We start from the raw sequence: 27,689 nt of genomic DNA, 5'->3' as shown, positions 1-27,689 counted from the left end.
GCCGCACTTCTCGTCGCGCTGCCTGCCGCAAGGCGCCACTACATTTACCCAAGGCGAACTGAGCCGTAAGGTGTGCCGTTCGATGGCTCAGTCACCAGTTACTTCAATTCAATAACCTTTATAGAAAAAAATATTAATTTCAAATTTCAACGATATTTAGAAATGTAAGTTGAATGCAATGCAATTTTATTAAAACTAATCAAAAATACTTATAATACTGCACTTGGCGTTAACGATATTTATTCTTGACTACGTCGTACGTAGTAGTAAACGATATTTAGTATCTAGGATATTTAGTATTAGCTGTCACCCGCGACTCAAGTAGTATATGTGTGTTATTTCAGACTATGTTTCTACATCGGTGCCAAATTTTATCAATATCCGTTGAGCCGTTCCGGAGATCCACCTAACAAACATCTATCCATGAAAATTTTTGCATTTATAATATAAGATGTAGCATGACTACGTAGAAGAAGGTAGTCCTTCTACACCGTAGCTACACTAGATATTATTTATGAAATTATTTATCGAAGCAATGTTCGCATAATCTTGGTGGGGTAGTGATGTGCCGTCATATTTTTATGTTTAAATTATTAAGCAAGGTATATTATAAAAACTCAAGTAAAATTCATTGAAAACTTATGAAATATATATAGATCGTTTAAAAAATAATAACCAAAACAAACATTATGATCCAAGTAAATCGGTAATATATCCTCTCGACATCATATTGTCGTCCGTGGCGAGTTCGACGACCCGACAGCGACGCACCGCTTGCGAGCTCGTATTGCTTTTAGAGCGCGACATTGCAAAATGCTAGTTGTAGCAACGATTGGTTGTATTTTTTTAATAATTATTAGTGATTATTTTCTTTATTCCCGATATTACTGTATCAGGTGAAACGTTTATTCGGTTTTCAGCTTCTTCCTTAACAACCTAACCCAATAATCGACCTTGTTTTTTAATATCTAAGAAATGATAAATTAAAATTACTATGGCAATAACAATCGAAGAATCTTATGTTAGTATAGCTAAGGGATATTCAATCCATTATAACCACTACCTAATTCATAAGAAATGAATAGCAGTGAGATATAACAATAACAATATAAAAACACCGAAAATTTTAACGCTGAAACCTTTATACAGTCGAACCTGGAATTGCGATAATTTTTACCTCTTTAAGTCGCGTCCCCAGGTTTTTGTGCATGGACCTTATGAGTGAGACTGCTTCTTATCTATACCTTTATAAGCGATGGTTGAGCGTAGGCACACATCTGCAGTTGCAGTTTTTTTTAGTTTACGACACGTTATTAAAATTCTCTAAATTAAACAATCCTGAATAGCATTTTAGTCTTTCGAGGAATTTCGCTAATTAAAATGTCTGTGGTCATGTCATGGCAATATTGTCGTAATACAGATGTAACGACATTATAGACGCACCAATAACATTATCATCAATAGTCAATAACAATATAAAAGATATAAATCATGTCTAAAAGTACGAAATTTTAAAGTGAAACCTAAAAAATAACAAAAAAAAAGGGTTAAAAAACGTTTGTGTGATTAATTTTATTTATCATCTTTCTAAAAAAATATACTAATACAACGAAATGGATCGATTATTCACTGCATGTTTAGTAACCTCTATTAGTGAAAATGTATTTCTGTACTTCCATAAGCGAGTAACTCTGGTTGGATAGAAACCAAGAAAAATATCGGGTCCCTTGGATTCTCGTCTATCTAGGTTGTACTGTATTCCAAAAGGTATACTACTTTAACTACAGTCGAACTAGATAAGCGAGAACTTCATAAACTCTGAAAGCGAGAATCGTAAACCCTAGATTTTACGCGAACCTCAATAAGAAACTGCTACATATCTTTGTGAGAGTAGTGTTGTGCGCACTTCTGCAGTTATTATCTATCTATATATATAAAAGAAAGTCGTGTTAGTTACACTATTTATAACTCAAGATCAGTCGAACTGATTTAGCTGAAAATTGATGGGGAGGTAGCTTAGAACTAGGAGACGGGCATAGGAACTTTTTTATCTTGTGTGCATTTTTTTATTTCGCGCGGACGGACTCGCGGGTAAAAGCTAGTTTTTTTTTTATAAAATATTGTAAAACAAATTTCTGTAAATTTAACAACGAAATCATCTGTGCTTTTTATGTGTTTTTTATGATTCATGGAATTTTGGTAATTAGAGTGTTTTAGCACATTTGGGGCTTACTCTAATTAGTTGAATTGATATTACTTTTACGAACTATTTTACGTGACAATATAATCAGATCATAATTAATGACAACATTGTCGTAATACAAGTGTTACAACAGTGGAAACCCACCGTTATATCTATACAAAAACATAAGCCGTGGCTAGAAGTAATTTCAAAACGTAAAACTAAAAAAACCTGGGTTTCTATGTTAATTTTGAATTTCCTTTGTATTTTAACTATCTCAACCATTAAATAGATCGTTTATATTCTCCATATTTCCTGCATAATTTATTTAACCTCTAAATGTGAAGTTTTCAATACCTCTTAAGCTAGAAACTCGAGTTAGAGAGAAACTTCTATATACGAGAAAAATAACGCCGTTCATTGTACTCTCGCTTATCCAGGTTCGATTGTATGTAGCATTTGCTAAGTCGACAATATACAATTTAATTTCACTCGTACGATTTCAATAAAATTATGGCATTTCTGAAGAAAATATGGAATAGAAATTTTTTGGTCGTGGTTTTGCCCATTTTATCATTTACATTATCATTCTTAATTAAGTAAATACGAAAAAACACAGGCTCATTTTTTTAAACATGGGCTCAATATTACTAATTTATTACATATTAATATTTAAAACATTCTATCTATCTATTTATCTATTCAGCGTCTATTATAATATTAGTAAAGTGAAAATGTTAGAATTGTCAACAAAAAAAAATCAAACCTTAGCAAAAACAAAACTACTTTCCAAACTATCAACTCTTGTTAAAAAAAAATGTTTTAATTATTTATGATTGTAATTGTAATTTTTTAATCTTGAAATTGTTGATAGGTACGGTGAGATGACAAAATAGGTCAGTGTACTAAAATTTTTAGCCAACTCAAATAATACATCAGAAATTATAATTAAATTAAAATTTGCAAATAGTATTCATCATTTATATCCCAGATATCCTAGACATACAAACTAACCAGGTAAAATTATTTTTTAATTTAAATGTTTATTCATGAATGGCAAGTTACTTAAAAAAAAGTTACTAATGACCTTTTCGTCAATTATACTCATTATTTATCAGATTATCCGGCAGGAACACTCATACATAAAATACATACATACTACTTTTGAACACATAACCCCCATCCTGTAAAAATTGTGCAAAAAGTAAAAATAAGTAAGCTATGTCAGCAGAAACAGCTCCTGTAATACCTACAAAAACTAAAACTGCTGCACTTAGTAATCACTTTAAAACATTCGTTTTCTATTATGATTATACAAAACATAAATGATGAAAGAAACAAAAATTAAATAAAAAACCTACACCTGCTAAAATATTAATTTTATATGCTGCTTTATTATTTACACAATAATACCAGACCCAATGTATGCTCTCGCGTAAAATACCTTTAAATATAAACACAAATACGTAATCGGTATTAATATCATCTCATGGAAGGTAGGTGCACTCCCACAAAAACGTGTTTTATCTTTATTTTCTTGATCGAAATCGTCGTAACCTTAAACAGCAGACTGCTATTTTCTAAGTTTGAATAATAAGCTACAAAACATACTTGGTATCTTTTCCTAGTGAATATTTTTTATACTTTCCCTAGTGGATAAGCGTCTGTAGATATAATGTGTTAAAGTTAATAATTTACTATATAGCAAACCAGTAATTACAATTTGCTAATGTAAATTATTACTAAGTATACTCATTAAGGGTTTGTGTTTATGCCGGTGTGTGTTCGTCTATTTTGGTCGCGGATGTATGGATCGATCTGCTTTATAATTAGCCATAGACAGCAATAACGACGCCTCCTTACAATGTGCAAGTCTTGCATTTTTTATCCAAGAATCTTACAGTGAATATAACGTACATAATAACAATGATTATTAGAATAAAACATAACTGAAAATTTTACCGTTTAAAGTGCTCTCTTATTCGTTCTTCACGTATGTTATCGGGTAAATTTCCAACCCACAGGTGCCGAGTCTCTCTAACCATCTTGCTTCGAACTCCACATTAGGAATCATTACCCGTTCGCGTCACTACGTGGCAAAAATCAATTTTGCACACCACGGTGCTATACACATTTTGATTTTAACACTATGGAATTAAACAATAAACATAACGCCAATCACACAATATGCACTTTTTGAGGATAAACAACTCTATATTTCACTTCACGACATTCGAAAATTCTTCACAAAACACACTTCACTACAAACACACTACGTAATAGACGCGAGCGTACACTTCGCAGCTCTCGAATTGACAGTGAGACCAGCTTCGACGCGAGTTTGCCGATAAGCTCCGCCTTCTGACCGCTGCCGCGCAAAGTGGAGTAGGGTATCCAGCACAAAATTACAAATTTCAATAAAACCAATTTTAATTGAGGAAAAAAATTGTAATTAAAATTTTATGGGTAAGTTTAAATATTCTCTAATATGTATATTAATTATCTCAAATTATGTGAAATATTAAACTACAATTTTTTTTTGTTTAAAACACAATGATACAGAAGAAATACAGATAAGCACCTGATTTACGCTCCATAATTTCGTTCTTACTTTTTAAACTAAGAAAATAAATCCAAAGAAAGACATTTCATTTATAACCAATATCGGACCGTTGGCCAGCTTACCCCAAAACTCTTTCATCTCTTTCACATTGGTATGTTTCGTTCTTGTTCTAACATAGTACTCGGGGAATTGGTGTGACCATGTATAAATCATTACCAATAACTTAGGTAATATTGTTTTACAAAATAGGATTATAACTGTAGAGTTCAACTACCGTGACATTTATATTGACGTATATTGTTGCTTTATTTTTTAAATGAATGGAGAAATAATAATACAAGTGTCACTTCTGTCGAAACCCATAGTAACTTCATATTTATAAAAGAACAACAACAGGACGGAGGGATAAAATTAGATGTCACGAGTTTTTATATTCTGTCTAATGACGTCTGAATTAATTAACAATACTATGAAAATGTCCATATTTATTTTTACCAAAAACAGACTTGATTTTAGGTATAGGGTGGGGTCAAAAAGGTTCTACAAAAATATTACGTGATTAATGGACGACCTATAAAGACGTTTAAATTTAAAGTTATAGAAGCTAATAAAATCCGAATTGAATCAAATCCAATAATGGCACAACAATTTTTGAATTTCATCTAGATCTAATTAGAATTGTATAAACAGAGAAATGTGTAATTCCATATATGGCGACCAAAGGTAGACATTAACTCGTTAATCCGATAATTAACCAAGTTAAGATTTTGCTTAACGGATTGTATTTTAACTTAACTTTAAAAAGTGTTAACGCTTTTTAACGTTAAACTTAACTTTCGTTAATTTACTCCGTTAATGGTTACGTGCTGTCATTTCGTTTAAACAACGCGCCACGCCACGCTCATAAGTTCAGCTATGTTCGGCGACTTTCAGCGAGTCGAATGGTGAACGAACGAGTTGGTAATAGATATATGTGAAGTTCGCGTGCAAGTGTGATGCATCAGAGCGTCCGGGAAAGACTTGAACAGGACAAAAAAAAGAAGGTTCGAGGACACTTTACTGCATTCATACTTTTACACTTTGTCTAATACTTCAGATACAAATGCCAATAACTGACTACAGGTTCAATTGCAATCAAATTCCAAATGTGTGAAAAGATCGAATTAATGTGGTAGAGAATATATAGTGAAATTAATATGTGAAACAAGTGTCCCCACAATAAGTGTGAATTTGTGAATTCTGTTTACAAAAGTATGTGCAATTCGTGCAAATTATCAAAAGTCATCAAAAGATCTTCTTTTCACTTGTTTTACCTATTTCTCTCAGTCCCAAAAGCAGCATAATTTTGGTATGGTTAACTTTTAACGATTAACTTTAACTTGCGTTAAATTTTCGAGAATTTAATGTTTTAATGATTAACGAAGTTAACTTTTTAACCAACGAATCAACGATTAACTAAGTTTTAACCTATTATTTACTTGTCTATGTTTCCTTTTTACTAATCTGTATTTTGTTTGTTTAAATAAAAAACTATAATTAACCTATATCAACCATTAACTATAATTAATTTGTCTAACAATAAAATTATTTACATTTGCGAACGTGTTCCTAATTACTAGTTGTGGAGCGTTCAAAAAACTAGCAGCATCTTTGGGTCGGAGCTCCTAAATACCAGTTTCTTCCTTTTGAGCAAGTAAAACGACGTGCGACTCGAATCGTCAACGACCAAGGACTTACTGATCGGCTTGACTCGCTGGCCCTCTGCATTTTTACCGCTTATACCAGGAGTGTTCTGAAGAATTGTTTGGAACTATCCCAGCCATAGAGTTTTGCTATTGCACAAGTCGACAGAGCGCCAAGTTTCATCGTCACCACCTCGATGGTTGGCATTTTTCACAGCAACAAAGTTTTCACATAACTTTCCACTTTTCCGCGTCTATCGATTCCAACTTCTATGCGAATAATCGAAAACCGAAAAGATTCACAACCGATTTTACTAAACATCCTTATTGAATTGTCAAAGTAATCATCGTAAAACGGTTTTATTTTCAAAATAATTTTATTATAAATATAAAAAAAAATCTATGTCGATCTAAGTATCAATTTAAAAAGTTCTTTTATTATAAGTTTTACTAAGTTTTACGTTCTTATAGTTTTTCTGTTAGCAAGATGGGATGTCACTGGTGACATTGACATTTGACATTTTATAATTTATTTCGGTACATGATTAGTGTTTTCGTTGAATGGTTACATTGTCCAAAATTGCCTGGTTTTGTTAGTTAAAGGGCCAATCTTAATATATAATGATACATAAAGTTATCACGCTTAATTGTATTATTTTTTGCATGTCAGATTCTGTGTCAGGGATTTAAAAAGAAAGTTGAAATGTTCCTTAAATATTTTACAGTTTTTAAGAAAAGTTGCAATAGTTACATAACAATTCAAAAATATTTATCTTCGGGAAAGATAGCAAATGACGCAATAAAACTTAGTGATAGTTGTGTACAGAAACTCAAGCAACTCTGTGAAGGTGATAAATCTTTTTTAAGATTGTGTGTGGAGAGCGGTGGATGCTCGGGTTTTCAATACAAATTCCATTTAGATGATAAAGTTGGTGAAGACGACAGGTAATTCTTCTTTAAAACTTGTTTTTAAAATTACGACTTAAAAGGCAAAACATGCAAACAAAAATAGTATCTAGGATATTTGTTCAACATTAGTATCCATTTTATTCCAAACTAGCTTTTACCCGCGACTCAGTCCGCGCGGAATAAAAAATAGAAAACGGGGTAAAAATTATCCTATGTCCTTTTCCTGGTTCTAAGCTACCTGTCCACCAATTTTCAGTCAAATCGATTCAGCCGTTCTTGAGTTATAAGTAGTGTAACTAACACGACTTTCTTTTATATATATAGATTTGACTAGAGTAAAATACACTTAATGTTTTAACATAAAATATCTACAAAAAAACTATATGCTTTTGTATAGGTTAAGCAACTACTGTTGTATAGGTAGAACTCAAAGGTCAGGTGACAAAAAGTTCTCCAGGGCCTTTTTTTATAAAAAAAATTCCTTGAGTGTTTTCATATGCAATACAAAATGACATTTCATAAAACAGCACTCAATTATAAATGTTAAATTTCTATGAACGACTCCACCTATAGTATATATTTAAGGTTTTTTTCCTGTTTTTTTCTTCAAAGAGAAATAGATGGATTACAATATATTTTTGCATTAATGTTTCATAGAGGCAATCTATGGTTACATTTAGAAATGCTATGGGCAATGCCCATTATGATTCCGCTGCAGATGACATTGAATATGATTTGATCTTACTTAGAGAAATTAGTTTTGTCTTTGAGCAGTGCTATCATTGAGCATTTTCTTCATACCATAACTTTACTTAATTTTTTTTTTATTGTGATGCATGCTAAATTTAGCCAGTTATAAAGAAAATCTTTAATAGCGAAGAGTTAAAAAATAATTGGAACATGACCTATACTATTAATATAAAGAAATATCGAAATTGTGAGTACATGCAAATCAAAAATTAATTATATAATATTAATCCATTTAATGGTTGTTTCAGAATATTTAAGAGGGATGGTGTGCGGGTAGTTGTAGATGAGACATCATTGGAGTATATAAGGGGATCCACTATTGATTATCATACGGAGCTTATACGATCTGCATTTAGAGTTGTCCAAAACCCCAATGCAGATGTTGGTTGTTCTTGTGGAGCTAGCTTCTCTATAAAAATTGATTAGGATGTATAGACTTTAAATATATAAATTATTTTTTGTTTTGTTAATAAAAGATTTAATACCCACTTATAGATTTTAGATTGTTAATAAAAATATTTAGTATGTGCAAATTTCATTTACTTATTCCTTTATTTGCTTGATGAGTTTTTCAGTACAAGTAATTTATTAAAAATGTGATATTTTTTTTCTTACCCTGATAAATAAAACAATGTGGACATTGAAAAACAAGACATTTATGAATTGGATATAAAAGTTATAGATTGTTTGCATTGGTGTTCTTTTGTAAATCCATTTCCACCATTCCATGAACCAAAAGCAAAGAGTTTTATGGTTTGTATGATTATTTAATGTCTTGATTTTTTCACACAACTGATGCAGAAGTTTAATGTTTTTCTTGTGAATGTTAGTTTAAATAAGTCCATTGTTACCTGTAACTTAGACCATTTAACCTATTTTAATTAGTGTTGTGTCGTTCGATTCGTATCATTCTCATGATTGTCATTGTCAGATATAGTCTGTCCAGCTTTTTGTTTTTTCAATTATGTGTTTTACTATTTAATAAATGAAAACTTAATATTTCGCAACGCCTGGCAATTTTAAATAGCAACAACTTTAATACAAACAAACGTTACTGTTATTATGATATGTAGTACCTAATATATTTATACCTCTAGAACTCTAGCGCTAGAATATAGCGTTCGTAGCACAAAAATGAGGCATGTTAGAAGGCCTTCACAGGCCTCTTTTTGTGGTAGACTTTCCCAGGGTTGCCATCTATATGTACGTAAATTGACTACAACCTCTTTTCATGTTTATATTTTAATAGCTGTCGCCCGCGTCTCCGTCCGCGCGATAGAACTCCAGACAGAAGTAGACTCCACTCCGACTCCAGGTAGAAGTCGGCGACGCGCGACCACTAAGACATCGCGTTGCCTAACTTAAATTTCTGGGTTCCAAAGATTTACGTTTCCTTGTATACGAAGGGCCTAAGGATTAACATCAAACTTATCTGAAATGCTCAATCTAGAGATCTATGCTATATCTATGTCATAAACTGGTCAGGGTTTTAATTTCTCTGTAGACTGAAGGTTTTGTTTGGATCTCTTTAAAATTGTGCGAAATTTGGATTAGGGCTAATCTTTATATTATGCATGTCGCAAGCAAATTCATTTGCTTGAGTACCTAGGTCTTTTTTGTATGACCGTAGGAAGCAGGCCCAAAACCTTTCGAGCTCATTTTCTTCTTTATACAACAGCCGTTATTCATATTTACCTATTCAATTTAGCAATAAGGCCATGGTAAAAAAGAAAATAATAAAAAGTGGGATAAATAAAAAAAGAATGTTTATTTATATTATAAAGTATAATGATCCAGTAATTAGTTCACTTATGCTAATGAGATTTTAAGATTTGATTATATTTGTGATTGCGAGATGTTAATTAAAGCCCAAAAATTGTCGAGTTTGGGAGCTGGTAAAATTATCATAGGTTCATTCTTGTTTGAGGAATTGGCAGCGGATCTGTAAAGAAATAAAAAAACCATTAATTAGTATAATAATTTTTGTAGGCTCTCTAAATCAAAGAAAGTGTAAGCCTACAAATGTCTCAATTTCTATTCTTAATCAACCTATAATTACGTTGTTTAAAAAATTATAAAACTTTTTCTCTGGTTGAAAAAGTTTTTATACATTTGTATTTGTAATTAAATTAGTCTTCAGTTAAAATGTTTGATACTCACTGCTGCAATTCCACATTAAAGGTAAGAGCATCGTTAACCTTCTTAACATTGTGCGGCGAGTAGCGGTTGTAGGAGCCCCAAATGCTGTTCATTAGCTTGCTGTTATATTTCAACGGAGTAAGTTCTATCACTGAAATTATTAAAATTTTCTCTTATATAATCCTAATTATATAAGGCTTTAATTTGATATTTTAATGTACCTAACCACAAGAAGACTTGGCGACAGGTATGCCGGTCGCTAAAATTAAACCAGAACATTAATGTAGATAAAAGAATGTGCGCCGATGAGCTAATTACAAGTAATAAGTAATTTTGTACTTTATCAAATCTGTTAAATTCCAATTCCGCTGCGCATCGCAATAGAGGTAAAATTAGTCATTAACTAACCTGAACTACATCAAATAATCGTTTTCAATTTTTTAAACAGTTTTTAGCTATTCTGTATTTTATAAAAGTATTAAAAACAGTTATAGGTATACTCTTTAGTAATGTTTTTGTTCGATTCATTGAAAGCTTTCTTAAAAAACACTCAATAAATTCCGTCAATACATAATGATTTGTGTCGCCATCTGGCGCAAACAGTATCAATCAAAAACATTTTACGAAGTGTTTTGTGTAGAAGAGAAGGAAAACTAATGTTGAATCTTACTATTGGTGTTGAAGACTTTAGAAGATGGGCCTCGCTTGTCGATGTTTGAGATCTTCATGTTGCGTTCGGTCTCGCGAATGCGCTTGGCTGAGAATGCTGATGGAGGAATTGACGCCATGTTGCTTTGGCACGCTGGAAAAAAAATGAAAAAGTTTTTAGCAATGAAGACAAAATGATCGTAAGTAAATGTATTTTTGTTTATGAACTAAATAAATAAAAGATTAAATCTTATATGTAGTCTAGTTATTTGCATATAAGCATTTGCTGATTGAATTAAAAAAAACTTATAATATATTAATTTTATGGAATTTGAATGGAAATATAAGGAATATTAAATTTAACAAGAACAATTTATAGTTTGAATATTGATACACAATTGTTATTAAAATCACATCTCGAAGCTTATACACGAACTACAATTATCTGTACGATATATCGCACTTTGTTACCTTCACACAGTTTGAGAACAATATTTTCTGGCGTCAAAATGAACGCTTCACTATCGCCTTTGGGGACAAAGCGAGAGTTGTTGAAACCGTACGAATGGTGAACACCAGTTAGCACCATGAAATCACTGTGTAGAGAATGCAAAAGAGAGAGAGGCCCAGGGAGCACAATCACACGGGCTGAGAGAGACGTGTCAGATATAAGACTGGTCGCGTCGCTGCGCGGCGGCTACGAAATACTGACCCCAGGGGATGTTATCAGCCGCTGCCAATGTAATGGGTCATTTAAAGATAAAGCGTCGATTTTACTAGGTACTCTGTAATAACATTAAATATGTGGGTAGACAAATATATTTTACGTATTTTATACCTTTCAGTCTATTTTTTTGTTTTATCTAGTACGATTTTTGTTGGTAAGTACACATTTTTTTTCAAGTATTATTTGATTTTTCAACTTACGCAAAATTTTTAACACACGCAGATTAATTTCATGTTTTGTACGCTGATTGATGTTCATTTGTTTGATTTAGGCGTCATTATCATCAATCAAAGACGTGCATAGATCTATTTACGATATTATGTAAACTACACGAAGAGTTTCTTTATTACTGCGAAGTTCCTTTTTATCTTCAATAATTGAACTTCAGGAATACTATAGGTAGATACTCACAGAAATAATTTCTCATGTTTGTTGTGTAAGTGTCGCAGTTCTATAACATCTCAATAACATCGGCGATCCGTTCTATGAGCAATTATATATCTATTTACCTTGATTTTATATAGATGTTTTTGGAATCTAAAATATTATTAATAGTAAAAAACAACGACAATCTAATATTGTTTTGTATTACATTTAAGAGTTGATAGGGTTAAATGACTACCGATTTGTTTACGGACATGTTGGCGGAGTTTTATTATTTGCATCCGTCCGTGTATTTCTTCGTCGTGACTTTCTGCTACACTCAGAGTCTTGTTGGTTATTAACGCAGTCCCTTAGTGCAGATTTTTCATACTTAATCTCCCTTAGATAACTTGGTATATATTAAACTGTTCAGCAAATTTAATGTCTATGACTTCGTCTACGCTTCGCTTATCATTATTGTTTGTTTTAGAGGGATAAATAAGAAAGTTGTGTTAATTAATTATGACTATTTTGGTGATTAAGATTACCAATATAAATGGACCTCAGATATATTTGATCCATGGTTCCATAAATATGGTTCATCTTAGTCTGGATATGTCGTTAACCGTAGAATTCGACTGCCGTGATACTTGTATTCTTTGTTTTGTCAAGAACAAGTGAAAGAGATAAAAATATGTAAAAATACAAGTGTCACAGCAGTGGAATTCTACGGTAAGTAAAACGGAATAGCTTCGTTCAGTCGAGGTCATTTAAGTTAGTCGTCATCTTGACCTGTAAGCCCTGATCTAATTTGGCTGGACATATTAAATTATAATAAAAATGGTTGAAGATATTTCAACTTCAATTATTTTTAAAATAATTTGTCGATTAACTATATACTAACTTTCGTGAAATGTACCTGTATAAATGGAAATTAATTTGTTATCTTACTAATATTATAAATGCGAATGTTTGGATGGATGGATGTTTGTTTGAAGGTATCTCTAGAACGGCTCAACAGATCTCGATGAAATTTGGCATAAATATAAAACGTAATCTGGAAGAACATATTGGTTTATAATAAAACTTTTTTATTATGACGCGCGGATGGAGTTCCGGGCGACGACAGCAAGTTGTTTAATAAACCTAAAAAAGTCGCTTAATGTTAATTATACATCATTAGTTTTATGGCAGAAAATACATTTTTAATTGTATCTAAACACTAGTCTAGTAAATTTACTTGTGACAAACATAGTTTGTAATTCACCTAAGTTGACAATGTATTTTTCGACAAAGTAGGTATTAAGGAAACTTTAAAAAATTCCGTGACCTAAAAATTTCGCAAATCAACAAACGACTTCCTTTCGTTATCACATTGCGACCTCTGAGTTCGTTGCGGTATTTTTAATTTATTTTGTTTTACATTATTTTTTTAATAAGAGCGAGGATTATTAATAAAACTCGCTTAGCAACATGATTTGTGTCGTGAAGTCACAAAAAGAATTGGTTTTTAGCGTTGCTAGGCTTAGCGGTGATAAGACATAATAACAATTTTTTTTCTACGACTTCTGACCAAGTCATTAGCACCAGGACTTGTAAAATTTATTCAGACTTCTTGGCCATGGATAAATCGCATGTCAAACAGTGGACGAATTTAAGCTGATGATCAATTTTAGTATCCAATTATTTTAGACTAACTATGATCTAGTCTAGTGTAACTATGGCAAACATTAAGTCAAGACATATTTACGGTAGATGTAATGGGGCAGTGAACTTATGTTAAACAGAACCATTATAATACTTTGAGGTGGGCCTTACGATGCTAGATTTTTAGATGTTAATTATTCGGTTATATTATAAGATCTTGTTCGGTTAAAATATATGTTATATTGTAGTTGTAATTGTCTGTACAGTTGTAATTAAATAAATGCATGTATGAACACATAGTTACCTATACATAGGAGTACGTGACTAACACGCGGACCCGAGATACGTGTGCAGCGAATACTGTGAACGGGTTAACGGTCAATGAACTTCATTGATCTGGGAAAGTTCTTCTGTAGGTAACAGTATAAGCCTTTATACGCCATTTCTTTTATCAATTTTACAATTTTTATTCGTTAGTTTGTATATAGCTTCTAAACTAATCGGTCAATTATTTTTAAAGTTAACGTTAAACTTTGTTATGACATGTAGTAAGTAGTAATAGAGTAATTTTTAATCACAGTCAGTAAAAAAATTATAGCTTTGTTTGTGTATGATCATAAAATGAATGCATAAGTTTTATATCAAATGCTGTGATGAATTGATCATTATTAGTATACGTTTCTTATAAAATATGACATTTTATACTTATTTCTAAATAAACGTAAGAAGTGATAAAACTCTCACGTTCCAGATGTCGCTTGGAGCGCGACATTGCACGCTGCAAGATGCAAGTACGCGAGTGGTAGTCAACGGTACTTCTTCCTATAGTATTTGTACGGTACAAAAAAGAAACACCGTTTGAAATCGTATCAGGCCATGCCTAATTAGTTAGTATGCGAGTTACATCTTGTGATTATTTAGAATACAACGTGATATGTAGTTTCAATTGAATAACATTTAATCGCTTTCATTATAGAACAAAACGATTTAATTTTTCTCTAAAATTAAGATTTCATATCACTGCGGTTATTCCGCATACCATGTAGGCCTTCTAGCTTTTTCTATAGTTTATCACAAATATACATATATATAATTTACAGCTATACGTAAGATGCATAATTGCAAATATTGTCTTACACTCTCCATCACCTCATAGGAATCAAATGAACGTTTTTGGCAGAACGAATGACGACCTCGTGCCAAAGTATTTAAGATATTCCACGCTATAATTATTGCACTAAACATAACTTGACTTTTGAACGTCCCTAAACGTATTTAAACGCGGGACATGTGCTTGCCATTTTATATTAAGACAGGTTTATAATGTCGCTTATAAGATTAAAAACTAACATTCCTTCCGCGGCAAATTAGTATTATGCCCAGTTAACATTATCCCAAATGTAACGTCAATCCACACTAGAATGCATTGTGTGGATTGGAATAATTTAAACTGGGCATTAATTACCAATAGTTAGTATAGCACATTCCAATTTTAGAAAGCTCGTTGAAAAAATTTAGTGTCTACCTCAAATTTCTGTCCTGTAAAGTTTTTAGTGTTGTTTTTGTTGCACCGTGATTGCGTATTTGATGACATCTTCAAATAGGTCAATAAGAAATTCGCGTCATATTAAAATCATAAAGTGATTGCATATTATTACATTAAGTTTGACGTCAACGCATAACCTAATTTGTAACAAAACATATTTTTAGTAGGCACATGTGATGTTATTAAACGGTTTTATTTATCATTAAAATAATCATGTGACTAGGGATTGCAATCCGGAAAAACGGATCCGGTAATCCGGCGGATCCGGCATCATTTAATAGTTACCGGATCCGGTACCAATATACCGGATCCGAAAACCGGATCCGGTGCTAGCAGTTTGTGGGAAAATAATATAGCTGTTGCATGAGTAGGTACTTATTTATCGTAAGTTGATTAAACTAAAGAGTTCTAAACTCATTATTGTGATAATTTTTGTCATTCATTCGTTCGACAGATTCATCAAATCATGATGTTAGCTGTTATAATCATAAATACCTATAAGACTTGTTTGTTAGCATTCTCAAATACTTTAATAATGATTTTGATCTCATTTCAGTTAATAACGTAAGATTAATTGTATCTATTAGATATTATAGTTACTTGATAATTAATATTGTTACTTATAAATTGATCTATCTGTGAAAGTGAAATCTAGAAAGACTAAGCTACTCGTTACGTCGTAAAATTATTACTAGTTACCTACACTACTAAATTTTAATTGTTTTCTTGTTGTCTATTTGTCTTAACATTGGTTAAGAAATAAAGTCGATTTTATATATTTGTGAATTATTTTTAATAAACTACCTACATAGACGTGCAGTGACACTCGATTAACTTACTTATTTTGTACTAAAAAGCGAAAATCATCTTGATTTAATCAATCCGGTCGGATCCGGTCGGATCCGGCCGGATTGATGGGAATCCGGTCGTATCCGGCCGGACTGAAAATGACGCCGGATTGCAATCCCTACATGTGACCAATCGACGTTAGATAAAATGTTTTTTTAAATAGCATAGGTACGTAATGTAAATCAGTTTTGAATTTAATACAACTTGATATTAGGCAGTAAATATGATCCGATTATTTCACTGTTTATTGACGTCATACTGTTAGTTTCTGAGATCAAAATAATTGTTTACAACATATAGTTGTCTCTGTTTTGTTTAAGATCATGACAGGGATGACGATATTTTTTATACAGTGATTTTGGTCTCAGAAACTTATGTTAATGAACGATAAAAAAATTCTTTGTTTTCTTTTTTATAAAGAACTAGCTTTTACCCGCGACTCCGTCCGCGCGGAATAAAAAACGGGGTAAAAAATATCCTATGTCCGTTTCCTGGTTCTAAGCTACCTCCCCGTCAATTTTCAGCTAAATCAGTTCGACCGATCTTGAGTTATAAATAGTGTAACTAACACGACTTTCTTTTATATATATAGATGAAAGACATGTCAATATGTTTTTGGGTTATGTTTTTCAAAATATACTCACTGTAATGTGCATAAATAAAACAATAGTAACATTTATATCAGTTCATTTATTCACAGTTGGTTTAAATCATTATCCTTATATTCTACATAATCGATTGTACATAATCATATAATTTCATAAAGTAAAAATTGTTAACAAAGAAATTGTTGATTTGTGTTACATTGCCTTTTATCGTCATTTTGCGAGCTGCGTTCGTTCAGAGATGTGTTCTAGTGTTAAATTGTGACTGTACTGAGGTAGGTAAGTTCTTGTGAACAGCAAGAATCTGTTTTTAATAAGAGTTTTAATGTTGATAAATAAAAATCCCTATTTAAGTACTGCTTCGGTGCTGACTATGAAAATAAATGCCGTCAAACGTTTAAAAACTATGAGTAATTTTTCTTGAGGTTGTTTTTTGTTATATAATTTTCTTTTAAAATCATGAATTTATAAAGCTAAGCGATCTTATCTAAAAATAAATTATGTTATAAATAATTAATATCTGAGATGAACACAAACTCTTTGCTTTCGTGTTGTTAAATACTGCTTAGCTCAGTCAGCACCCGTTTTCGGAGATTACCTGAAACAAGTTTTAAAATTTAAATTGTTGTCTATCTCATTATCGTAGGTAAAAAATTAAAATTTTTTTAACTAGCGGTCTGCGACTTCATCAGCACGTAATTCAAAGAAGAACTTTCTTCAAGACGGAATTTTGTCTAGATATCCTAGTTTACCTATAAATATTGTACCTAATTGTCTATATGTGTGTGGTCTAGTATGTGCGGATGACTGGTGGCACAGTGCTGCACTCGCGCTGGTCCAGTGTGGAGTCTATGACGGGGCGGTAGGAGAGGGAGGTGGATCCTGTCTCCGGGTCCGTCTCCGCCAGCGTGTGCTTCCTCCAGTGCTGCTCGAACGGTAGCTTCGTCTATTGAATTAAATATATTTTATTTTATATAAATAATAAAGGTAAAAATACAGAATGTAATTGGATTATCTAAGTCTATATACCTGTCCATCAAGTGGTTTGGAGTAGTCGTACTCATCTCGGCGAGTCTTGAAGTCTTCGCGTGCGTGTGCACCACGAGACTCCTCACGAGCCAGCGCACCCTCCACTATCTGCACCGAGTTCAGAAGCAGGTTCTGCAGCTCCAGCGTCTCCACCAGGTCTGAGTTCCAGATCAGCGACCGATCGGAAACACGCACATCCTTCATCTGCTTGTAGATCTCGTGGATTTGACGTTGACCTGCAAATATGACAATTTTTTTTTCATGAAATATTAACACATTATAGAAATTAATTTAAGTCAAAGTACTTTTCTATTATCCAGTCTAGATAGATAGATTTTAGGTCAAGTTTTAGTTCGTAAGTACCATCAAGTAAAGTATTGTGGTACCTTCTTCTAGGGTGCTCTTCTGTCGGAAGACGGCGGCGTTCTTCTGCATACAGCGCTGCATGCGCAGGCGCAGGTCCGCAGTAGAGATGCTGCCGTTAGCGTATCTGATCTTGTCCAAGTTGGCAATGCTCGCTTCACCCGTTGTCTGGAAAAGAGTTAATGAATTAAGTATTTTCTTCTAAAACAGGGATTCTCAAAGTGGTCGATATCGAACTTAAAGCATTGCTAATTCTCACTTTGTCTTCTTCTATTGACCTAAGTCAGGATGAATAATAATAATTGATCTTAAAAGTAGGTAATTTGGCCATGGAATAAGGAAAATGGGGTCACTTGTCCAAAAATAGTTTGGGGATCCCTGTTCTAAAAGGTAAAAAACTTGTTAGAAGGTAATAAAATAAGTAGGGATAGTAGTTACATGTTTGAGAGGCGGCTGCGCATCCCCGGGGCGGCTGTTCTCTGCGACGGTGAGTGCGCAGGCGCGGCCGAACACGACGATGTCTAGGAGGGAGTTGGCGCCGAGCCTGTTGGCGCCGTGTACAGACGCGCAGGACGCCTCGCCCGCAGCCAGCAGACCTGGCACCACACGGTCTGCACCATTGTGATGAGTTATCACCTGACGTAACAGAAACAAAACTATATCATTATTATATTCAAATTATGAAAACTAAATTTGCAAACGAGCAAGCGGCCACATGAATTCGCCAAAATGGCGAAGCGACCGCTGCCCATAGACATTCGCAATTGCAGATGCGTTGACTACCCTCAATCGACGAAGGAGGAGACGCACAAAAAGAGAATATTTAACCTTTCTATGCATCTCCTCCTTCATCAAATCCACCTCCCCTTCCCATCCTTTCCTTATAAGAAAAGGTGTGGGAAGGGAAAGAGGACTAAAATTAGGTCTCCGGCACCAAACTAATCAGACTGTACTTGGAATTACTTCCACTTGACGCCAATCTTCTGTGTGGTCGTGGTATTTCACCGAGCCAGCCAGACAATTCGTGCAACTTATGTTGTTGTTGCTGGCGTCTACTACACGTAATATATTTGTAAACAAAAAAGGAAATAAATTTTCTGGTATGCCGCGTTACATTCGGCGGCATTGGAATTTATTTAAATATGTAGATACCTCTCCTCGGAAGTTGGTCGGTGTGCCGCCCATGTTGTAATGTACGGTGGGCAGCACTGGTATGGGCTCCTTGGTGACGTCGACTCCAGCGAAGATCATAGCAGTCTCCGAGATGCCGGGCAGGCGCTGGCGCAGCTGCTCCGCCGGCAGGTGGTGAAGCTGCAGGTGCACGTGATCCTTCTCGGGACCACATCCGCGACCTACAATACATAAAAACCTTTCTATTCATCAGCGTAGAATTTAAAAAAAAGTAGCCTATAACATGCCCGCGTGCATCAGCTACATTCCCATCAAAGTCCCATCAAAATCGGTCCACCCGTTCCGGAGATTATCCGGAACAAACGCGACCTTGTTGATGGACAGACAGACAGAAAAAAATGTCGAAAATTGCTTTTTCGTTGTCAGCAACGCCAAATATAGTAAGTGTAAGAAATATGATTTTTTTTCTCAATATTACAGACACTCCAATTTCATTATTATGCATAGATAACTTTAGACCTATACTTTGTATTAACTTTTTATACAACAATTTAATGAGTGAATTTTATGTTTTCATCAACAATGTGTTATATTTATAAAGTATTGATAATATAATGAATATTATCGTACCCTCCATGATCTCTACGGTCATGGCGCGGGAGACGACATCTCTGCTGGCGAGGTCCTTGGCGACGGGCGCGTATCGCTCCATGAAGCGCTCGCCCTTCGCATTCACCAGGAACCCGCCCTCGCCGCGACATCCCTCCGTCATCAGGCATCCGGCTCCGTAGATACCTTCACATACATGTACATAAATACAGTCTATATAACTTTAATGTTAGCTTCAAATCTGATATTTGACCTTGAATCATCTTTTAACATTTCGACTAATCTAAACGTTATGATTGAAAAAATCTTTCAGCTTAATTTAAGTTTTGTATTAAAAGTAATACAATAATGTATAATTCAAATAAGCACATCAGAGCTGTAAAGTATAAGAAGGATTGTGGTTATGAATCATGTTAAAGCTATTCTCACGTAATATCATGTTACAACGTAGTAATTAACAGTAATTAAAAATCTATTACAACTGATGGATAATGACAGTAATCTCTAACATCGCTCCTTTGTCTTTACTATGCTAATTAATACCACTTCATCTTAAGTTATTAAACAGTCTTATAAATAATATTCTAAAACTAGCTTTTACCGGCGACTCCGTCCGCGCGGAATAAAAAATAGAAAACGGGGTAAAAATTATCCTATGTCCATTTCCTGGTTCTAAGCTATCTGCCCACCAATTTTCAGTCAAATCGATTCAGCCGTTCTTGATTTATAAATAGTGTAACTAACATGACTTTCTTCTATATATATATAGATATAGATTTAGATAGATGAATGTTTGTTACTAGATTATTTGAACGGCTAAACGGATCACGCTGTAGCCTAGATGGAGATCATAGTCTGGCAAAACAGATGTACGGAGTCGCGGGCAACAGCTAGTCTATTATGAAATACTACTGGAAAGTTTTTTTTAAACTTATCAATGGGTTCAAAACTCATAAAAGAATTTTATTGTAAAAGTTTATCGATAATTTTAAACATAATGAGACAATATAGTAATGATAACCTTGTTTAACCAATAGTGGTACATTGTTGGGCAAACGTACTTGACTAAGGCCTAGTCATCCCTAACTTAGAGAGACGTATAAGGTCATTTAAACGAGAATATATGTATTAGTAAAAACTAGACTATAATGTATCCGCAAACATCAGTTACCTTCCCTTCAAATTCCCGTCAAAATTAACGCAGCCGTTTCGGTGATTACCCGAAACAAACACCAGACTTACGGACAGACAGATAAAATTTTTAGAATTGATTTTTCATTACAAGTAAAGTATTTTCACAGAATTATTATGTATTACAATATTACATACAGACACTTGAATTTTATTAATTGTATTAATATAGATTTAAGTTAAAAATAGCCAGAGAAGTACGTAAAATTATTATTAACTAGCTTTTGTCCGCAAATCCGTCCGCATTAAATTAAAAAAAATCGTAATTAGTAGCCTGTGTGTTCTTCCAGACTGCGTTCTACATCTATGCTCATTCAGCGAGATCCATGCAGCCGTTCTGAAGATATTTAGTAACATTCGTTCAAACATTAAACATATTAAACTAGCTTTTACCCGTGACTCCGTCCGCGCGGAATAAAAAAAAAATGCACACAAGATAAAAATGTTCCTATGTCCGTCTCCTAGTTCTAAGCTATCTCCCCATCAATTTTCAGCTAAATCAGTTTGACCGATCTTGAGTTATAAATAGTGTAACTAACACGACTTTCTTTTATTAGCCGACTTCAAAAAGAAGGAGGTTATCAATTCGACTGTATTTTTTTATTTTTTATGTGTGTTATTTATATAGATTTGTCTTTTTGTTGTGTGTCTCTGCAGTGTAGTGAGTAGTGACAATGAAGGTGAGGTATATTACCAGTGGGATGGAACTGCACAAACTCCATGTCCTCGTTCTGTAGTCCGGCGCGCGCGGCCATGGCGGTGCCGTCTCCTGTACACGTGTGCGCAGACGTGCAGCTGAAGTAAGACCGGCCAGTGCCGCCCGTCGCCAGAATTGTGTTCTTTGCTTGGAACCTAACACATTAAATAACATATTATATTATTTTAGTCAGGGATTTCGCTAGACGATGATCTAAGCTACGTCTATGGGAAGAGGTTTGCTAATATCATTTAATTTTTATTAATATTTTACATTACGTCACCAGGAGGGTGGAGGCAGAGGCGCTACCCTACTTCCCTGGAGGGACTGCTGTCTCCACCTCCTGGCAACACCCATGTTTATAATTTTACTACATGTTGCCCACATCAAAAATATTTGTTTTTGCTGCAAATTCCATAATCATTCATAGAACAGATATATCATTATTTAAAATAATAAACTTTTTGTTTAGTTTAGTTAAATTATTTCCTGTTAGCAGTCATTATCTGGAGATACGTTTTGAGTGTTTTAGGAAACTTTATTTACACAGTTGCTTGATTTTACAATGTATACCAAAAGCATGTTCAAAACATGATTTTATTAAAAAAAAATGTGAATTCAAAGATATTAGAATTAAAAACTAACCTATGCAGTGTTCCATCTTCAAGGTTAAGAGCAATGCATCCCTTGCAAACACCGTCCTCCATCAGCAGGTCCAGTGCAAAGTATTCAATGAAGTATTCACAGTCATATCTCAATGACTGTCCATATAATGTATGCAGAAGGGAATGTCCAGTTCTAAAATATAATTTATAGTCAACGGTTTGAAATAAAACATTATAATGTTAAAATAATTACTGTACTATTAAGGAATCTAGCAGTAATCTGCTTTAAAAGCAACAGTTGTTTGAATATTTCGTATGCATTGGGACAATGTGGATCCATAACTAATAGAACACAGCTTTAAAATGTCCAAATAAAGGTTAATCAGTAGCCTAATTGGTTATTTGTGAGCAGGAGTAAAGTTTTTTCTTTGCACAGAACAAGGTATTTTTTCTGTATGTGGAATACCACAAATGGGCCTGACTGTACATGTTATCATATAAATCTTCTACTAAATCCCAACATAAATATTTTTATTACAAATAATAGGTTGTACAGTTAGTAGTCATTAATGTAACATAATTTTGAAATATTATCTATGTTTTCAACAATCTTTATTGAATTCAGCTGAAAAAAGTTACTACAACAACTATTCATTTTCAATTCACTACCACACTATATTTTAAACCTTACCATAGATAATTTAGAATAGACATACCTGTCAGCTACAGCACAACATCTGTGAGCCTGACCACCTTTGCCAAATTTAAGTGATTGCCCTCCAAAGGCTCTCTGGTAGATTTTACCTTCAGGTGTGCGAGAGAAAGGCATTCCATAGTTATCTAATTCAATAACAGCATGCGGTGCTTCTCTGGTCATGTAGTGAATGGCATCCTGTGAAATGGTTTCAATATTATTATATGTTTAACTGAAATAAAGTTTACCATTGTTAAAATTTACACAAACATGTTCAAATAAGTTTAAAATTCATGAGAATTTCATTAAAAAATTGAAGCTTATTCTTATCAGATTCATTTCTGTTTGCCAATAGCATCATTTTAGACCATTTTTTATTAAAATTTATGTAATTAAATGCTGGACACATAAGCTTTCTTGAGAATAGTGTGGCCTTTACTTGCAATGGAAAAATTCCATTTCTAAATACATTAAAAATATACTTTTACCTTTTTCCTGTAATTAAATAATTTTATTTTATTTAAACTAATAATGTATCTTAGTTAACTAATAGATATTTTGTTATTGTTTGAATTAAACATAATAATAGATTTCTAAAATCAAATGTACCTGATCTCCAAGCCAATCAGAGCCCTTTACTGTGTCATACATGTGCCAAAGCCAACTATCGTCTTCCATGTTACCTAAAACAAATCTCTTTTAGCATATAAATAGAATTAGAACTTTCTAGATCTTCGTCATGTGTTAAGCATTTAATAAATTACATTAAAAGAATGTAAGAAGGAAAAGGCAACAGAAAAATGAAAGTACCTAATGCAGCATTGATTCCACCTTGTGCAGCAACGGTGTGTGATCTAGTTGGAAATAGTTTTGTCACAACAGCCGTCTTAAAGCCTTCCTGCACAAGACCAAAAGCCGCCCGCAAACCTGCACCACCCGCACCAATCACCAAAGCATCATGTTGATGGTCAATAACATTATATGCTTTAGATGTATTTGTATTTACAGACTCATCTTTGGCAGCCCTAGCACCACCCACGGATAAATGAAGATTCCTATAAAGATATGTAGCCTGAAATTTTAAATGTATGTTTAATGTTATGCAATAATCAATTTGTACAAAGATTATCTTAGTACAAGTAAAGTTAAAATAAGGATGATAATACGCAAAAATTATTTAAAATTCACTACACTACGCAGAAAAGATATTTAAGTTGTTTCAAAATCAAGTAAGAATATTTATTAACATTTAAAGGTGTTGAGAAACTGGTTTGTATTAAATTTTATCAGCATCCAACCATGTCCGAACTCGTAAAAACATTCCAAAATTATTACCACGTTACATAACGAATGTTTTTTTATATGCTCTGTTCGAGTACTAACCAATGATGCAGGGCTACGGGAGGTAGCCACTTTCAATAAAGCGCTCATGATGGAACTCTCTGTCCGCACCGGAGCACAAAAAACACACTTTAAATTTTAGAAGAGCACAGTAACGCTAGGCATCCACACAACCGGTTGTATTTGTGACCATTTGTGACATAAAAATTTAACTGGGACAGGATCTGTCTGTCTTGCAAATCATGTGTCAATCTGTCAAACTGCCAATGTCAAAATTCTACTGATATTTCCATTTTATGTATAAGTAAAATTAAAATAAAATATTTTTCTTTAATGAAACTCTTATTTTCAAAAAAAACTACTTTATAAATTAATTAACAATCATTTTTATGGATCTACAACCAACAATGTCGAACTACATTGTTGGTTGTTTACTTCGACTGTAGTTTTTCTCCAAAATTTTTTGCATTGCGTTTTTGTTTCATGTTGACCGGTTTTAATGTATTTCTTTAAAAACTTCTCATGGGATTCGAAAGAACTATTGAAAATTACTTTTTAGTACCTTTTGGTAGAAAAACAACTTCAATTAGGGTAGCCTTAGGTAAAAGTTACACTTCTCAAAACTCAAAACAGATGGCGATGGTAAGTTTCAGTTTGAAAGCTGTCAAAGTGTCAAAGCCTACCATTATGATCTATTTTTATTTTTTAACAAATTGAAGATATATTTAATGTTATGAATGAACTTGGATATAAATTAAAATTATAAACGCCTATAACAGACCTTTTACTGTACTTGGTTAATTTGAGTTCACGATGGCAGAAAATCCCAGCAGTGATGGATTTTCGGAAGCAGATAGATTGAGAGGTAAAGGTATTTTTAGATAAACATGTTATGTGTTATAATATGAACTACTATCTTTCAATAAATGATTTATTTTTTAGAAGATGAATTGGCTCGAGAATTGGAGCACAGTGACTCCAATGAAGATGATTCTCAAGAAATATCTTTGGAAATTGAAGAAAAATTACTTAAAGATGAACCTGAGTGTAAGTATACTCGTGGAGTAAACTGTTGTTACCAAGATCTATCAACATGATTAGATTATAGTGGTTGAGGTGATGGCTCAAAATTCCATAAGTGGTATAAATGCATACAGTAATTGTATACAATTGTTTATAATTTTTTTCCAATTCTGTATTTACCAAATTGTAACAAAGTAACTTATAAAAATTAATCTATAGCAAGATCAAGATTCAATCGTGAATATAACACATTGTATAATTTTTTCAGATACAACATTGGTTAATTATGGAGACAATATCCAGGATTCACAAAGTAATATTGTTGAAAGTTACTCTGACAATTTAAACAATGTTGACATCACTCATGCCACTGATGAACTGGGCAATAGTATTTATACGGAAAACTCCGATAGTTTCATTACAACACAATCTGATTTGCATGACATCAGTGAATCATATGAACCTTATATGAATGAATACAGTTATGAAACACAACAATCAGAAGATAGACAATATGATATGCAGCATAAATATGATACTAATGATGACAATGGTGATGGAGTTATGTCCAACATAAATGAATCTCAAAATGAGAATTATGACTCACAAAATAATGAAGATTTATTAATAAGTGAAAGAGAGAGGGAAAAGAAAAGTAAAAAAGAGTTGGAAGAAGAGGAGAGAGAAAAAATGCAGTGAGTATAAACAATAGATTTTATTTATTTAATTAAATCAGTTTGTCAAATAGAGCCCAGAAAAATTTAAACTTAGCAAATCTTTCATGTTAGAAATATTAATAGAAAACATAATTATTTATTGCATGCACTATATATATATATATATATATATATATATATTTTGTATGGTTTCAGAGTTTTAGTCTCAAATTTTACAGAGGAACAGCTAGATAGGTATGAAATGTACAGAAGAGCGGCTTTTCCCAAAGCAGCTGTGAAACGCTTGATGCAAACAATAACAGGATGTTCCGTCGGACAAAATGTTGTAATTGCGATGTCAGGTATTGCTAAAGTATTTGTTGGAGAAGTTGTAGAAGAAGGTAAGAAAATATTTAAATTTCACACAAATCATAAATATTGCTACTATTTTATCATAAAAGTAATAAAACTTTGCTTACATTAAATGATTGAGCAAAAAAGTAACAATAGGAACATCATTATTTAGGGTGCTAAAAGTGAAACATTTGGAAGACCTAGCTTTTGATATGTGTATGTTTTTTTAGCTTTAGAAGTTCTTGAGAAGTCTGGTGAGGCTGGACCCTTACAGCCTAAACATTTAAGAGAGGCTTTACGTCGACTGCGAGTGCGCGGCGCCATACCTGTGAGGAGAGGCTACAGAAGTACTTTTAGACTTTGATATTTTCAATTGTTCACTCTGTAAATATATTTTCTTTAATGTATGGAACCATTTGGTTCATTACAGTCAATTACTTAGTTGTCTAGTAGTCATGTAAATAGATAATAAATATTGTTAAGAATTTATTAAAGTGTATTTGACACCCATTGATATTGAATATTAGGTATAAAAATAATAAAAATAAGTGAATTAAATCCTTAACAAACTAGTATCATAATAAAACATTGTATTTGAGAAGTTAGAAGACTCGTATTCCCTTTTGTGATTTTATGATTTCCCTTTTACATTTTTGTTACGCCTTCCTACCTACTTTATACAGAAATAATAAAATAATGAATGTGTGACAAATGTTGGCCAATGTTAATATGCTAAACTTTTCAATCTACTTTTAACAAAATAACTGCCTATGAATGCAACTTTTAACAAAGCACTGGAATCATGTAGTTAAAAAATTGCTTTTATATAGCCGCAGCTGTAGGGATTTGTTCCCGCACTTCCACGCCCCCGCCATCGCCTTATACATCATTAACATACTTCCTTCCTTTGAAACCTCAAGTTTCACAGACATATTCAGTTGATGATGTATTCATCACTGATGTCATCATGTCAACATGTCTCACAAAATTACATAATCTGATAAAGATCTTGGGCCAGATAAGTTAGTTGTACTATATGACATAGAAATATTTACCAACAGTAACTGAATTGAAAAAATTAGTTGATGTATGTGTAATATGTAAATAATATTGTATTTTTAGTATATTTAAGTGAAATAAAATTTTGTGGTGTTGTTTTCTTATAATAGGTACTAATCACAGATTTTATAAAAATAAAAATGTTTTTAGGTAAATAAATAAACGAAAATTTACAGATTTTGTTTTATTTTTAAAAAACAATTATATTAATGTTAATTTTATTACACAATACAGACATTAAAACGATACAGGTTATAGTTAGGTTCATTGATATTCCAAAAATTAAATCAGTCTTGTTAAAATGGCTAACTATGCAGACGAGATTTG

At 33.0% G+C, this 27,689-nt stretch overlaps 5 protein-coding genes across 5 annotated transcripts in view; 2 read left to right on the top strand and 3 right to left on the bottom strand.

The window, feature by feature from the left end:
* Positions 1 to 4,507, bottom strand: part of LOC106720977 (msx2-interacting protein) — a 63,203-nt gene extending 58,696 nt beyond the window's left edge. Inside the window, exon 1 of the mRNA XM_045681137.1 lies at positions 4,145 to 4,507. Coding sequence (XP_045537093.1) covers positions 4,145 to 4,227 — 83 coding nt within the window. The 5' untranslated portion in view covers positions 4,228 to 4,507. The remainder of the gene's footprint in view (positions 1 to 4,144) is intronic.
* Positions 4,508 to 6,985: 2,478 nt separating this feature from the next.
* On the top strand, positions 6,986 to 8,569 carry LOC106720994 (iron-sulfur cluster assembly 2 homolog, mitochondrial). The gene is made up of 2 exons (XM_014515807.2): positions 6,986 to 7,372; positions 8,335 to 8,569. Exons 1-2 carry the CDS (start codon positions 7,131 to 7,133, stop codon positions 8,510 to 8,512), a joined length of 420 nt encoding a protein of 139 aa, XP_014371293.1. The 5' UTR covers positions 6,986 to 7,130; the 3' UTR covers positions 8,513 to 8,569.
* Positions 8,570 to 9,859: 1,290 nt separating this feature from the next.
* Positions 9,860 to 11,570, bottom strand: LOC106720991. The gene is made up of 4 exons (XM_014515804.2): positions 11,345 to 11,570; positions 10,896 to 11,027; positions 10,247 to 10,376; positions 9,860 to 10,028 (listed from the first exon to the last, which is right to left on the bottom strand). The coding sequence occupies exons 1-4, from the start codon at positions 11,460 to 11,462 to the stop codon at positions 9,923 to 9,925; spliced, it is 486 nt and encodes a 161-aa protein (XP_014371290.2). The 5' UTR covers positions 11,463 to 11,570; the 3' UTR covers positions 9,860 to 9,922.
* Positions 11,571 to 16,685: 5,115 nt separating this feature from the next.
* LOC106720925 (succinate dehydrogenase [ubiquinone] flavoprotein subunit, mitochondrial) lies at positions 16,686 to 24,480 on the bottom strand. Its single transcript, XM_045681302.1, has 13 exons — positions 24,313 to 24,480; positions 23,740 to 24,001; positions 23,539 to 23,612; positions 22,952 to 23,127; positions 22,276 to 22,428; positions 21,628 to 21,785; positions 19,764 to 19,928; positions 19,155 to 19,354; positions 18,441 to 18,638; positions 18,026 to 18,170; positions 17,640 to 17,875; positions 17,378 to 17,556; positions 16,686 to 17,208 (listed from the first exon to the last, which is right to left on the bottom strand). Exons 1-12 carry the CDS (start codon positions 24,358 to 24,360, stop codon positions 17,401 to 17,403), a joined length of 1,971 nt encoding a protein of 656 aa, XP_045537258.1. The 5' UTR covers positions 24,361 to 24,480; the 3' UTR covers positions 16,686 to 17,208; positions 17,378 to 17,400.
* Positions 24,481 to 24,923: 443 nt separating this feature from the next.
* On the top strand, positions 24,924 to 26,806 carry LOC106720986 (transcription initiation factor TFIID subunit 11). The gene is made up of 5 exons (XM_014515797.2): positions 24,924 to 25,135; positions 25,213 to 25,317; positions 25,562 to 25,988; positions 26,166 to 26,350; positions 26,534 to 26,806. Exons 1-5 carry the CDS (start codon positions 25,084 to 25,086, stop codon positions 26,665 to 26,667), a joined length of 903 nt encoding a protein of 300 aa, XP_014371283.2. The 5' UTR covers positions 24,924 to 25,083; the 3' UTR covers positions 26,668 to 26,806.
* Positions 26,807 to 27,689: the final 883 nt, after the last annotated feature.

Source organism: Papilio machaon, chromosome 15 (genome assembly GCF_912999745.1).
Source record: "Papilio machaon chromosome 15, ilPapMach1.1, whole genome shotgun sequence".
Taxonomy (NCBI): Eukaryota; Metazoa; Arthropoda; class Insecta; order Lepidoptera; family Papilionidae; genus Papilio; species Papilio machaon.
Note: the sequence above shows the minus strand (reverse complement) of the source record. Positions and strands in the feature narration are given on the sequence as shown.